Consider the following 14,633-nt stretch of genomic DNA (forward strand, 5'->3'; position numbering starts at 1 on the left):
CAGGAAAATATCTTAGAGACAGAAAAGAATCCAGACACCCCCACAACCTTTTCTTTTCTGTTTTTACAAAAGGCCATGATGAATATATCATTATATAAAGGGTTAGGCACCTGAGTGCTAGGCTACCTGCTTCAGTCACGCCCGTTCATAATGAATGTATTTTAGTGCATTAAAGAATCAAACGTGGATGGTAGAAACCTAAAACATTACTGTTGGCACTATTGAGATTAAGGCTGCAGCTATCGAATATTTTAGTCTATCGAATCCTCCATCGATTTATCGGATATTCTATTTGACAACGCTTCAAGTGAAACAAGACCGTGGTCTGTTGCTAAAAATATGAAAATAAAACAACAAAATTATAAAAGGCTCAACAATATGTATTAAATTGGTGTTGTCTAGTTCCCTCAGCTGATAGTTCTAAGTAATAATAGTTTAATATCACTCATCCTTGTCTAAACATATCTAAATATACTCACACAGGATCAGTAGAATAGAATTACTTCATTAACATGTTCAGGAGTGGCTGCTGGTTTTCTTGAAGCTTTTAACAATATCCCTCCAACTAATGTCTCCGCCCCTTGTGTTGCCATCATCAATGATTTTAACAGAATACTAGAGACAGCTCTTAACTTGCTTGCTGCACTCAAACCAAAAACTTGCAGTCAAATCATACATCACCTTGGAGAAATGAAAACCTAAAGAAACTAAAGAGAAACTGCAGAGTGGCGGAGAGGAGCTGGAGGAAAAATAAATTAACAATAAACCATCAGATATATTCAGAACTACTTAAAACATACACTAATGCCGTAAGTTCATACTTTTCCAAAATCCTCTCAGACCATAAAAATAACCCGAAAATTATTTTCTCCACAATCAATAATATTCTCAACTCCAACCAAAACTCAGCTCAGAAAACCCCCTCAAACACCCTCTGTGAGGAGTTTGCAGCCCACTTCAGAGGGAATGTAGACACCATCAGATGTAACATTTTACCCTCCCAGCATAACATGGTTTTAGACACATCTGTGTGTGTCTACCTGAGGAAACACTGGACAGTTTTGTAATGGTTGAAGCTGAGACTCTTGATAAAGTTTTCTCCTCAGTGAGACCCACCAAATGTATCCTGGACCCTATTCCCACTACAGGGAGTGCAGAATTGTTAGGCAAATGAGTATTTTTTCCACATCATCCTCTTCATGCATGTTGTCTTACTCCAAGCTGTATAGGCTCGAAAGCCTACTACCAATTAAGCATATTAGGTGATGTGCATCTCTGTAATGAGAAGGGGTGTGGTCTAATGACATCAACACCCTATATCAGGTGTGCATAGTTATTAGGCAACTTCCTTTCCTTTGGCAAAATGGGTCAAAAGAAGGACTTGACAGGCTCAGAAAAGTCAAAAATAGTGAGATATCTTGCAGAGGAATGCAGCAGTCTCAAAATTGCAAAGCTTCTGAAGCGTGATCATCGAACAATCAAGCATTTCATTCAAAACAGTCAACAGGGTCGCAAGAAGCGTGTGGACAAACCAAGGCGCAAAATAACTGCCCATGAACTGAGAAAAGTCAAGTGTGCAGCTGCCAAGATGCCACTTGCCACCAGTTTGGCCATATTTCAGAGCTGCAACATCACTGGAGTGCCCAAAAGCACAAGGTGTGCAATACTCAGAGACATGGCCAAGGTAAGAAAGGCTGAAAGATGACCACCACTGAACAAGACACACAAGCTGAAACGTCAAGACTGGGCCAAGAAATATCTCAAGACTGATTTTTCTAAGGTTTAATGGACTGATGAAATGAGAGTGAGTCTTGATGGGCCAGATGGATGGGCCCGTGGCTGGACTGGTAAAGGGCAGAGAGCTCCAGTCCGACTCAGACGCCAGCAAGGTGGAGGTGGAGTACTGGTTTGGGCTGGTATCATCAAAGATGAGCTTGTGGGGCCTTTTCGGGTTGAGGGTGGAGTCGAGCTCAACTCCCAGTCCTACTGCCAGTTTCTGGAAGACACCTTCTTCAAGCAGTGGTACAGGAAGAAGTCTGCATCCTTCAAGAATGATTTTCATGCAGGACAATGCTCCATCACACGCGTCCAAGTACTCCACAGCGTGGCTGGCAAGAAAGGGTATAAAAGAGAAAAACTAATGACATGGCCTCCTTGTTCACCTGATCTGACCCCCATTGAGAACCTGTGGTCCATCATCAACATCAAATGTGAGATTTACAAGGAGGGAAAACAGTACACCTCTCTGAACAGTGTCTGGGAGGCTGTGGTTGCTGCTGCACGCAATGTTGATGGTGAACAGATCAAAACACAGACAGAATCCATGGATGGCAGGCTTTTGAGTGTCCTTGCAAAGAAAGGTGGCTACATTGGTTGCTGATTTGTTTTTGTATTGTTTTTGAATGTCAGAAATGTATATTTGTGAATGTGGAGATGTTATATTGGTTTCACTGGTAAAAATAAATAATTGAAATGGGTATATATTTGTTTTTGTTAAGTTGCCTAATAATTATGCACAGAAATAGTCACCTGCACACACAGATATCCCCCTAAAATAGCTAAAACTACAAACAAACTAAAAACTACTTCCAAAAACATTCAGCTTTGATATTAATGAGTTTTTTGGGTTCATTGAGAACATGGTTGTTGTTCAATAATAAAATTATTCCTCAAAAATACAACTTGCCTAATAATTCTGCACTCCCTGTAGGTTTTTAAAACTTCTATGGATCTTTTAAAGATGAGGTTTTAACTATGATGAATTGCTCCCTTCAGACGGGGGTCTTTCCTGCCACTTTTAAATAGGCGGTGGTGAGGCCCCTGTTGAAGAAGAGCAATTTTGATTTTAATGATTTAAACAATTATTGACCGGTATCCAACTTACCATTTTTTAGCAAAATTTTAGAAAAGCTTGTTTTAATTCAACTTAATGATTTTTATCAACACCCATAATGTCTTTGAAAATTTTCAATCTGGTTTTAGGGGGAACCACAGCACAGAGACGGCCCTTCTGAAGATTTTAAATGATTTTAGAGTAAATTATGACAAACGGAAGCTGACAGTGTTGGTTCTACTGGATCTAAGTGCTGCCATCAATACAGTAGACCACACTGTTCTTTTCACTCGTTTAAAACACATCGGCCTCTCTGGTGCTGTCCACCAGTGGTTCACATCCTACCTCACAGACAGGAATTTTATGGTGAGTTTGGATACCTGTTCCTCGAGGGTCCATGGAATTACATGTGGTGTGCCCCAGGGTTCAATTTTAGGCCCAGTGCTTTTTAATCTCTATATGCTCCCTCTTGGCGGGGTCATCAGGAGACACGGGGTCAACTTTCACAGTTATGCGGACGATGCACAGTTGTACATCTCCGTGTCTCCTGATGACTCTCGGCCAGTGGATGCACTTTCTAATTGCATTTTAGACATTAAATCCTGGATGGCAGAGAACTTTCTCCAGCTCAACCAGGACAAAACTGAAGTTTTAGTCATTGGTCCTGAGGCCCAGAGAGAGAAGCTTTTACCGAAATTACAATCACTGTCTTTTAATCCATCTTCACAAGTGAAGAATCTGGATGTCACCTTGGATTCTGAGCTGACTTTTCTCCATCATATTAAAAATATCACCAAAATAGTTTTTTATTATCTAAAGAACATCGTCAGAGTCTGCCCCATTCTCTCTCGGGCCAATACGGGCCAATCCTCCTAAAAAGAGTACTTCAGGTCTACAACTATTACAAAACTCAGCAGCACGTGTCCTGACGAAGACCAGGAAGCGGGAGCACATCACTCTAGTTTTAGAATCACTGCATTGGCTCCCTGTATGTTTCAGGATTGATTTTAAAATACTTTTAACGGATTTTAAGTGTCTTAATGGTCTTGGGCCTTCTGATCTTTCAGAACTGCTTTTATCGTATGAACCCACGTGGTCTCTGCGCTCCTCTGACAGCCATCTCCTTGTCATCCCTAACGTCAGGACACATATTCACAGCGAGGCGTCCTTCCAGTACTCTGGTCCTCGCCTCTGGAACGAGTTGCCAGGGGTCCTCAGGGCCGCAGAGAACGTTCATGTTTTTAGAAACAGGCTCAAGACCCATCTTTTTAGCCTAGCTTTTAACTGATTACTGTCACTTTTTAAATTAATTAATTAATTAATTAGGTTATTTATTTATTTATTTTATGTATTCTTTTTTTAAACAGAGTTTTTATTTATTTATTCATTTTTAAACCATAGAATTATGATCAACACTATTTTAATATCTATACAACTTTTTATATTGCAATTTTCATTTGAGCTCTTATTATTTTATATTTTAACCTTAATTTAACCTTTTTCCAGTGTTTCCTCTGTGGGAGCCCTCTGCCCCCGGGGCGGTGGTCGGCTGTGGCGGCCTGGGTGCTTTCCAGATGTGCCTAGGTGGAGGTGGGGGTCTCCGCCCTCCCTGCCCTGGGCGCCCTGTGTTGGTGCCTCAGCTGCTGTCGGGGCGGATGGCTTCCCTGATGGTGTTTCCTTATCTTAGCTGGTCTGGATCATCTAAACTCAGTCCATTGTGTTTTTCCATGGGTGTGTGTGTGGGGGGGGGATCCATGAGGGGGTGTGTGTGTGTCCATGTGTGTGTGTGTGCACCAAGCCCCCACAATGCGGGTCTGAAATTGAAGCCAATGCGGAAGTGAAATAAATTACAGTTCCGCTCTCATCCGCTAAGGGCTGGTGTCAGAAGCGAGCAAATCCTCATTGACTCCCATGTTAAAAATACCAATTTCACAGCAGAAATAAACATGTTTACAGCCTGGTTCCAAAACATGTTTTTGGTTTAACTGATCTAGTTTACACTCATGACAACTCTGAGGGAGGTGCATTTTTTGTCACTCTTCTGTTTAAGTGTATTAAAAGCCTAAAATTCTGTATAATTAATGAGCATCAGACCCAAGTGACCACAGAGCTAGCTCCGTGGAAAGGCCTCAGTAGCCTCAGTCTCGCCTGAAAACTGTTCCGCGATATTTCTTTTGATGAAAAAAAAATTGGCAGCAACCTGCTTGAGGGCCTCCTGAACATACTCTTCCATTGCACAGTTCTCCACCGGAACCAAGGAAAACAGGCACTCTCTGGGAGAAACCATGCTGGGTAGGAGTTTTATCTCCATGTTGTAGGGCTGGTGTGGTGGGAATGCCGTAGCTCGGCCCTTATCAAAACCCTGGAGAAGGTCCTGGTAATGTAATGGGCGAGGAGCTCGGACAACTCGGACAGGAGGGTCCCTGGGGTTTCCGGATCAACTTCTGGGTCCTTAATCATGATTATGAAGGAGGGTTCCCCAGCTGAGCCGCAATAAGTACACCTCTTCTTCCGCCATCTTCGTTCACGTTCCTCAGGGGGAGATGCCCCAACTGCATCGGCTCTTCCCCTAATGCTAGTAATGAGGTAGAACTGGAGGAGTAGGAGTCACAAATGGACCTGATGAAAGGCCAGGCCTGGCAAGGCGGGGGTCAAGTAAGGACGAGTGATGACCCTCTGGCCAATCTGTAGGGCCGCTGGGTCCAATGTTGTCTCATTCATCCTGTCAGGATTCTGGCTGAGTGGTAGGAGTTGAGCTGTTGCATGTTTAAGGACCCAGACGCGGTAGAGCGAGCATTGGGGGTAAATTAGACACGCAAATTTGATCTAGTAGCGCCCGGGCGGAACTCGGATAAATACCACAATATAGTTTTGAGTTAAGGTCTCCCTCCTTCTTGACCCAAACCAGCCTGTTTAACCACTCTCAGCACCACCTTAACTGGACGAGTCTGCCATCTACCCTCCAACCACTAAAGTTTGTCGACACAAGTGTTCACATCTGATTCGACCATGTCTCTGAGCCAATGTTTCTAGGAGTCTACAGTTGTAGCTCAGCTCCATATGAATGCAGTATTAAGGTGTATTTAGGCCTTACCTCATCACACGCCATGCTGACAGACAGCACCCAGTCGATGACTGACACGAAGAGGACTACGGTGTAGCTGATGAGCCATTTGCTCTTCCTGAACTCCTCCCAGCCAATCAGGTAGCTCTAAGAAGAAATTGGACTAAATGGGCAAAAAACTAATCACACATAGTGTGGGACACCAATGGTTCCCTTTAAAGTCAAAGTTAAAGTCCCATTTGTCATGTCTGTGAAGGTTCTCAGTCATCCAGGTCATTGTAGTCTAAGGAGCTTTGAAAGAAAAGCGTCTGGACTTCTTTGAGTTGCTTCAAGTAACTCAAAGAAGTCCAGATGCTTTACTTTCAAAGCTCCTTAGACTCCCATTAGTCATCACACACTGGTGAAATTACATCACATGTGACCCATCACCGTGGGGAGCTGTGAGCTGCAGTAGTGGTTGACCTCTGGAACTATTTGGTGGTTTAACCCCCCCAATTCAACCCCTTAAAGCGGAGTGTCAAGCAGGGAGACATTGGGTCTGAATCGACTGTGGATTTGAACCCATAATCTCCCAGTATCAGGGAAGACACACACTAGGCGACTGAGAAAGTAGTAGATAAGAGTTAGAGATGCACAGATAATGGTTCCAGTGCCATTCCCGCTCCGACCCACTGGCCCCAGAAAATCTAAGAGCTGGAGGATGAGTTCACTGTGTAAAGCTTTCCCATCACCAATTGATCACCTATACTTTCTGTGTGACCTACATTTACCTTCACAGCAAGATCAATAGAGAAGACAATGAGGCAGATCATCTCGATGCTTTCAGTGAAACCACACGGAGGTTCCCAGGCTACAGATCTGTGGCGCGGGTCCGAAGAGATGGACAGGGAAGATGGACGCTCCACAAACGCCAGCAGCAATACCACAGCTATGACAGCACCTAGGCACCTGGTCCAGAGACAACAAATGGATCACACACCTAGGGCCACCACAGAACTACCGGGTCTATGGGGGGGCCGAGATAACCCACACGTTCACACGGAGAATCCTCTCAATAAACAGTGCAGTGACACATTTCTAACCAACAGCTGTTTGAATATCCTTGTTAGGACGAGGTTCTGGGTTCTGTCAGACTGAGGTCTGTTTAGATGTTCTAGATTCAGCTAAACCAGCTGGTGTCCCTGACAAGCTGCTGGCCCTAAAGAGACGAAAAGTTCTGTTTTGTGTCTGGCTCATCCCAGAGGTCAGGGGTCAAAGGTGACAGCTGCATCTTATGAATGAATCAGATGAGCTGTGTGAAGATACACCTGGTGGCACCTCCTGCATGCGCACTATCAGCTTCACTACAGATAACCATATCTTCTCATCAGACAAGAGTCCGAGAAGCAACACAGCAAATGTGGTTTTATCAACATGTGTAGCTTTTCTTTTGTGAGTAGATCTAGTCTACAGGTACTTGGGTCAGAAATCTTGGTGTCATAACTGATTCAGACCTGAGCTTCACTGGTCACACTGAGGCTATAACTAGATCAGGGTTACTCCCTTCTTAATCAAACAGCATGACTCAGACGTCTCGTGTCCAGACAAGACCTCGAGAAACTCTCCAACTGATCAGCGTATGAATGAATGTTTCTTATGCCGCACCTTCTGCACTGTAACTGCTCACCTTTTAGCTTTGCTTTTCTATTTAATCTAATTATATTTCTGTATTTTACATTGGTTTTTTTCATGGGTATGATGTTGTTTCTTTTTTCTAGCACAAGAAAAGCACATTGTGTATGAATGGGCTTTCTAAATATAATACTAATAAATGAATAATATAAATTGCCTCTGTCCAAATACACAGTACTGAAACTTGGACACTGACTTGTGTTTGTCCTGCATTAACACTCACCACTGACATATCGTGGAGTAGTACCACCGATACAGGACCAGAGACCTGGCATCCACCCGGTGGTTGATGGACCGGTACTGTTCAAAGTCAGGGTTGGAAAAAATATGGTTAAATCAAACAATCTAGAGTAAAAGATACAAACACATAAATAAAGGTGTGGAAAAGTTCAGGCTGGCTGAAATAAACACATTTTACTCTTCTGAATGAATAAGACCATTAAGCCAGGGCTGCCAACTTTTCATGAACTCTTCCATGCATAAGAAAGGGGGTGGGGTGGGGGTGCTTTGGGTGCAGACTATTCGCTGTACATTGGGGGGTAGGGGACGTACTATCCACACAGCAAGCATAATTGGGCTGATGGTGGCTGTGCTCTGGCACTGGCGGATGAGTTCTGGGTCAGCTGACCCACTTGTTTTCTTTATTGGCCCTATTCAGATGTGCAGTAGTTGAGCTGATACTTCATTTCTTTGTTGGCCCGATTGAGGTTCATTACCATTTTGCCAAAGGTGGACACAATGCGGCCGACAGCAAGGGTACGAGCATCTAACCTGTTTTATAATAAAACACAGCTGGTTTGATTTAGGCTCAGTGTTGTTATTTATGATACAACGGGCTAATTGTGTGACATGAAGCATTTTTCTTCAAACTGTTTATATTTAGAATCTCAGGTTCTCAAAGAAAATGAATTAATAATTTTACTGATATCAGGGACAATGTGGCATTGCTTTACAAATGATGCGTTAATTGAAAGACAAACAATAAAATACGCACAGCAAGGATGAGCTCGCAGGCGCAACGTGTTTGTTGTTGCTATGGTACCCAGATCAGAGGCAAACTAAGAACTGAAGAAAAACAACTATAGATATGTAGCGTCATGAATGACCTCTAATTTGTGACAAAGGTCACATTTTCCCAGCTGGGTCAAGCTGGGTCGACTGTAACTTTGCCCCACAGATTAAACATGCCAGGAGGCATGATGTCTGCTGAACATCGTCTTTATCTGCTGCTGTTCCGTCCCAGAATGAAGGACACTTCAAGTTTCACAATAATAATTTTAAATAACAATTTTAAAAAACTCTTGACTTTATCACTGTTATTACAATCATCATAATCTCTTGGTTCAGTATAAATGTAATTTTAATGACTGAAATGACTTATTATGCTTTGGGTATAATAATGATTATTGTTGATAATCGGTTATGTGTGTTCAGCAAACCAGAAGGTCATCTCGCACGTTAACCAGCCTCATTCAGAACGGATATCCAGGGTAAAGGGTAAAATCATCACATGTCTTTACTCATGACCAAGCTTCCTGATGCTGAGAGGGCGTATTCTGAGGGTTTTGTTAAAACAAAAAATCCTGCAGCAAAAGTTCAGTTCTTGAACCCAACAGGAGACAACGGGACGTCCGCCCGAGTCTCTACTAAGCATTCTGTCACTCTAATAGAATTGCTACGAATAAATGCTGTAACCAGCAGACGCTAAACTCCTTCAGAGTTATTGATTTTGAGACGCAAATAGTTCCACCAGTCGAGTGACCCAAGGAGACATCTCAGGACCGATTTGGTCGCACTAAGGTCCTTCTACCAACCTCCTGCCTGGAGGAAACCATCCCCACCTGACATCTCAGATCCAAAAGGGGGTCTCCTGATACTGGGTGAGGTAGACACTTCTGACAGATTGTGTTTGACGCTGTTCTTCCTAAGAAACGACTCAGTTAGCTGCAAAACATCATTTTCCACCCAGAAACGCTTCTCTCGTTGAAAGAAGCCTTCTGATATTCATCCACGCATCCAAAAACTCTCATTTTCATTTTAGCTTTCATTCAGTCACAGGTTTGCCTTTAAACAAGTTTAATATCAAATTGTCTGTTCAAAAATTGTCATTTCAAACTGTCAATTTTAAAAGTGTTAGTAATAAATTCTTAACTTTAAAAACTTGACTCTCTTCTCGAAATTAAACACAGAATAGTGTATATTTCTGGTTATTGAAAAGGCAAAGATTCCTTTAACTTCTGTAAATAAATAAACTTTTGCTATTAAATTTAACTATCTTAAATTAAACATTAATCTTTGGATTAAAATTAGACCAAGCTCGTTGGCATATGAACTTCTATCGACTATATAATATCCTAGATATTTATATATGAGAGAAGCTTCACTGTTAACTCGTTTGGATCTTTTCTCAGAATCTAACAAAGCTGATAGTGAACAGTGTTGATTCTAGTATGTAGTTTAACACGCTACATAATTGGTCGAGCCATTGCCAGTCTTTTTCAGATCAAAACACGCTATTTCTTTGTTTTATTTTCAATATTTTACTCAAACCGGGAGTTGTGTCACCTTAATTTTCCTCCTCCGGAAACTTCCGGGAGGGAAGCTTTTTACTGTAACACCGACTCCGGCATAAACATCCGGCAGTTGTTTACTCAGCGATTAATCCACGAGCCTGTGGGACTGTTTTAAAGACATCCTAATTGCTAAAGTAAGTGAATGTGTTGTTTGCTTGTGTGTTTGAGTGTGTTTGAATTCATTCTCTCTCTTCATGCTAGCAAAGCTAGTAGCTAATCAGCTGACACGGCTAAGAATAGCACCCTGTTTTCCAAAATATAGCTTAACCAGACTTAGTTTAAGCTTTCGGGAACACTCAGACTTAGTCTGATAGAGTGGTTGTGAGCAAAACTCGTCACTCCGCTCCTGCGTGTCACGACGTGCGCGGAGTGAAGCAGAGCTAAGGCGAGGATCCAGACCGGGGAGGAAGCAGGCAGACAGGTAGGATTAATTCCACAGGTTTATTAGGACGCACGCTGACACTGGAACAATGACACCACAAGGAACACAGAACAGAAGGGGTTTAAATACATGAGGAATGGGAGCTATGGTGATTGGGAAACAAGAGGCAGGTGGGAGCAATTAATGGAGACACAGACTACAAGACAGGACAGGGTGTGACAGTACCCCCCCCTCAAAGGGCGGATCCCAGACGCCCACAGGAACCAGGAGCAGGGCGGGGGGAGGGGGACCTGGAGGGAGGGCCCAGAGGACGATGGAGAGACGGCAGGGATCAGCAGAGTCCGGGGGCCGGCGCCTGCAGCAGATGAGGCGACGGGCCCTTGGAGGCCGGCGGAGGAGGCGACGGGCCCGTGGAGTCCAGCGCCTGCGGCATATGAGGAGGTGACGGGCCCGTGGAGGCCGGCGGCTGCGGCAGATGAGGAGACGACGGGCCCGTGGAGGCCGGCGCCTGCGGCAGATGAGGAGGCGACGGGCCCTTGGAGGCCGGCGCCTGCGGCAGATGAGGAGGCGACGGGCCCTTGGAGGCCGGCGCCTGCGGCAGATGAGGAGGCGACGAGCCCGTGGAGGCCAGAGCCTGCGGCAGATGAGGAGGCGACGGGCCCTTGGAGGCCAGCGCCTGCGGCAGATGAGGAGGCGACGGGCCTCTGGAGGCCGGCGCCTGCGGCAGAAGAGGAGGCGACGGGCCTCTGGAGGCCGGCGCCTGCGGCAGAGGAGGAGACGAGGACAGACCCTTGAGGGCCTGCGTCTATGATAGAGGAGCTCTGCAGGCTGGGCCGGAGACAACGTCTCTGCAGGCTGGGCCGGTGACAAAGTCTCTGCAGGCTGGGCCGGAGCGGCCCTCAAAACCACCAACGGAACCGGAGACCGTGGAGACGCCGGGCTGGATGGAGCGTCAACCTCTTGAGTGCAGAGAGCATCCCTAGACGAGGCGACTTCAGACGAGGCAACGTCGTCAGACGAGCCGACTTCAGAGGGGGCGGCGACGTCATCAGACGAGCCGACATCAGAGGGGGCCGCGACGTCATCAGACGAGCCGACTTCAGAGGGGGCGGCGACGTCATCAGACGAGCCGACTTCAGAGGAGGAGGCGACGTCATCAGACGAGCCGACTTCAGAGGAGGAGGCGACGTCATCAGACGAGCCGACTTCGGAGGCGACGTCGTCAGACGAGCCGACTTCAGAGGTGGCGGCGACGTCATCAGACAAGCCGACTTCACAGGTGGCGGCGACGTCCTCAGACGAGCCGACTTCAGAGGTGGCGGCGACGTCACCAGACGAGCCGACTTCAGAGGAGACGACTTCTGGGACGTCATCAGAGGAGATGACTTCGGGGACGTCATCAGAGGAGACGACTTCGGAGACGTCATCAGAGGAGACGACTTCGGGGACGTCATCAGAGGAGACGACTTCGGGGACGTCATCAGAGGAGACGACTTCGGGGACATCAGAGGAGACGACTTCGGGGGACTTCAGAACAGGAACGGGCGTCGACTTCAGAACAGGAACGGGCGTCGACTTCAGAACAGGAACGGGCGTCGACTTCAGAACAGGAACGAGCATCGACTTCCATCGACTTCTGGTCCGGGGGCGTCGGCTTCGGGTCCGGGGGCGTCGACTTCTGGTCCTTCGGTTTTCGGACCGTCGACCTCTGGACCAGAACCGGAACCGTCTGCGTCTGGCCCGGAGGTGTCGGCTTCTGGTCCCTCGACTTCTGGACCGCCGAGTTTTGGACCGCATCCGGTACTGTCTGCTTCCGGGTCGGTACTCTCTGCCTCTGGGCCCGCTCCGTCGGCTTCTGGGCCGGTGGCAGAGCCGCTGTTAGGAGAACTTGGAGTGATGAGGAGAGGCGGGAGGTCAGCTCGTCCAGCTCTAGCTCCCTGAGGCTGAGCGTCCGACGGAGCTGGGCCAGCTCAGCCCGCTGACCGGCGAGTTCCGCTGGGTGAAACCCGCGCTCGCTCCCCTGGCCCTGAGACGAGGAGTATAGAGCATCCAGGCGAGACTAGGAAGAGATGCATTGTGTAAACTAAAAACAAAAATCTGGTGCACACCAGAAGGAATTTATGTAGATAGCTCTGGATTAAACTTTCAAATGACTGCTCAGACAGAACACGCTAAGGTCTACTGGCTTGGTGACATTAACAAGCCAGTCTCCGAGATGTTTCAACAATGGGAAAAATTTATTGAAGCTCAAATTCCAGAAGCTACTGTGCCATTCAGTGACTATCACTGCACTATGACTTATGATCCATCATGCAGTAGAATCTTTGAAGAAAAATGGGACAAAGAAACAAAAGATTTGCACGTTAGGCTAGTGTCACAATACATCGTGATATGACAGCCAGGTGCAGCTGTGAATGTGGAAGAAAACCCGTTTATTGAAAAATGGCACACCGTGCCAGAATCAGCACCACACATTACCTTAATGGTAAACAAAGGCTTTGAGTCAAAAGTTCTTGGACCAATGATGTTAACAGCAACTAAAACAGAGTGGCAGAAAACAGATAACCCGCTAATCTACACTGCAAAAAATGCAGAAATGATTAAAATTCTCTGCGGCACCACCATGATGTCAAAACCACAGGTTGTAACAGTCGCAAACAAAAAACACGTGCAAGGTGTAGCAGAATCAGAAACAGTTCAAAACGAGTTGAAATCTGACATGCTAAAACAGGTTCCAGACCAGCTATGGTCTAAACATGACACGGATGTTGGACTGGTAACATCGGCAACTCCAGTTCAAGTGGAATTAAAGCCAAATGCAAGACTGTCTTATCGACCCAAATACCCACTAAAACCAGAAGCAGAAGAGGGTATAAATGCAACTATTAAAGGTCTAATTCAAGCAGGAGTACTAAAAGAAACCTATAGCACATGTAACACTCCAATTTTGCCAGTGCTAAAAGCTGACAAGCTCAAGTACAGACTGGTACATGATTTAAGAGCTGTAAATGACGTGATCACTGACTTTGACGCAGACGTGCCAAATCCAAGCACATTACTGAGTAACATTGATGGGGAAGCTAAATACTTCACAGTAATTGATCTGTGTTCAGCATTTTTTAGCATCCCATTGGCCAAAGAATCACAATATCTTTTTGCTTTCACGTTTCGTGGGAGACAGCTCACTTACAGAAGGCTACCACAAGGGCTAAAACACAGTCCACACATCTTTAATCAAATTTTGAAACAGAGCCTCGAATGCATCGAGGTGAACAGCACTGTGATTCAGTATGTTGATGACCTACTGATCTGTGCACGAACAATCGATGATTGTCATCGTGACTCCATTAAAGTCCTCCAGAAGTTAGCTCGGGGAGGACACAAAGCCTCTCTGACAAAGCTTCAGTACTGCCAACCACAGGTAGAGTACCTAGGCAGAGTAATCTCCCATGGGACTGTCGCCATCTCACCAGAACACGTGGAAGGTGTGAGCAAAGCTCCACAACCACAAACTGTTGGACAAATGATGACGTTTCTGGGAATGACTGGTTTCAACTCTGAGTGGATTGAAAACTATGCTGGAAAAACCGCACCACTCAGGGCACTGATTAAAGATGCTGGAAGTGAGTCTTTAAAGTCGACTCTAAAATGGACAAATGAAGCTAAGATAGCTTTTGGAACCATCAAACAAGACATGCAAACTGTGCCAAGTTTAGCAACACCTGACTATACAAAACCATTTTTGCTGTACGTCGCAAACAGACATGACATGTATGCCTCTGCAGTGTTAATGCAGGACACATACAGTGGACATAGGAAACAACCTATTGCATACTATAGTGCAAAACTTGACAATGTGGCACAGGGATGGCCCCCTTGTTATCAAGGATTGGCTGCTTTGCATTATGCTTATGAGAAAGCCTCAGTGATAACAATGGGATATCCTGTCACCATCTACACACACCACAAAATATCTGAACTAATCAACCGAGGAAAGTTTGTGTTAAACCAAGCAAGACGCCTGAAGTATATGCCACTGCTGACATACCCTGACGTTGTCATAAAGAGGTGTACCACAACAAACCCTGCTAACAGTGTTCCCTTTGAGTT

At 45.5% G+C, this 14,633-nt stretch overlaps 1 protein-coding gene across 5 annotated transcripts in view; it reads right to left on the minus strand.

The window, feature by feature from the left end:
• The window catches only part of tpcn2 (two pore segment channel 2), a 132,745-nt gene that overhangs the window by 77,955 nt on the left and 40,157 nt on the right, over window positions 1-14,633 (minus strand). For all 5 annotated transcript variants that reach the window (XM_054735267.2, XM_054735266.2, XM_054735265.2 and 2 more), the window contains exons 3-5: window positions 7,792-7,868; window positions 6,668-6,845; window positions 5,928-6,044 (exon numbers count right to left, since the gene is read on the minus strand). In XM_054735267.2, coding sequence (XP_054591242.1) covers window positions 5,928-6,044; window positions 6,668-6,845; window positions 7,792-7,868 — 372 coding nt within the window. The remainder of the gene's footprint in view (window positions 1-5,927; window positions 6,045-6,667; window positions 6,846-7,791; window positions 7,869-14,633) is intronic.

This window comes from Nothobranchius furzeri, chromosome 9, assembly GCF_043380555.1.
Source record: "Nothobranchius furzeri strain GRZ-AD chromosome 9, NfurGRZ-RIMD1, whole genome shotgun sequence".
In the NCBI taxonomy this organism is placed as follows: Eukaryota; Metazoa; Chordata; class Actinopteri; order Cyprinodontiformes; family Nothobranchiidae; genus Nothobranchius; species Nothobranchius furzeri.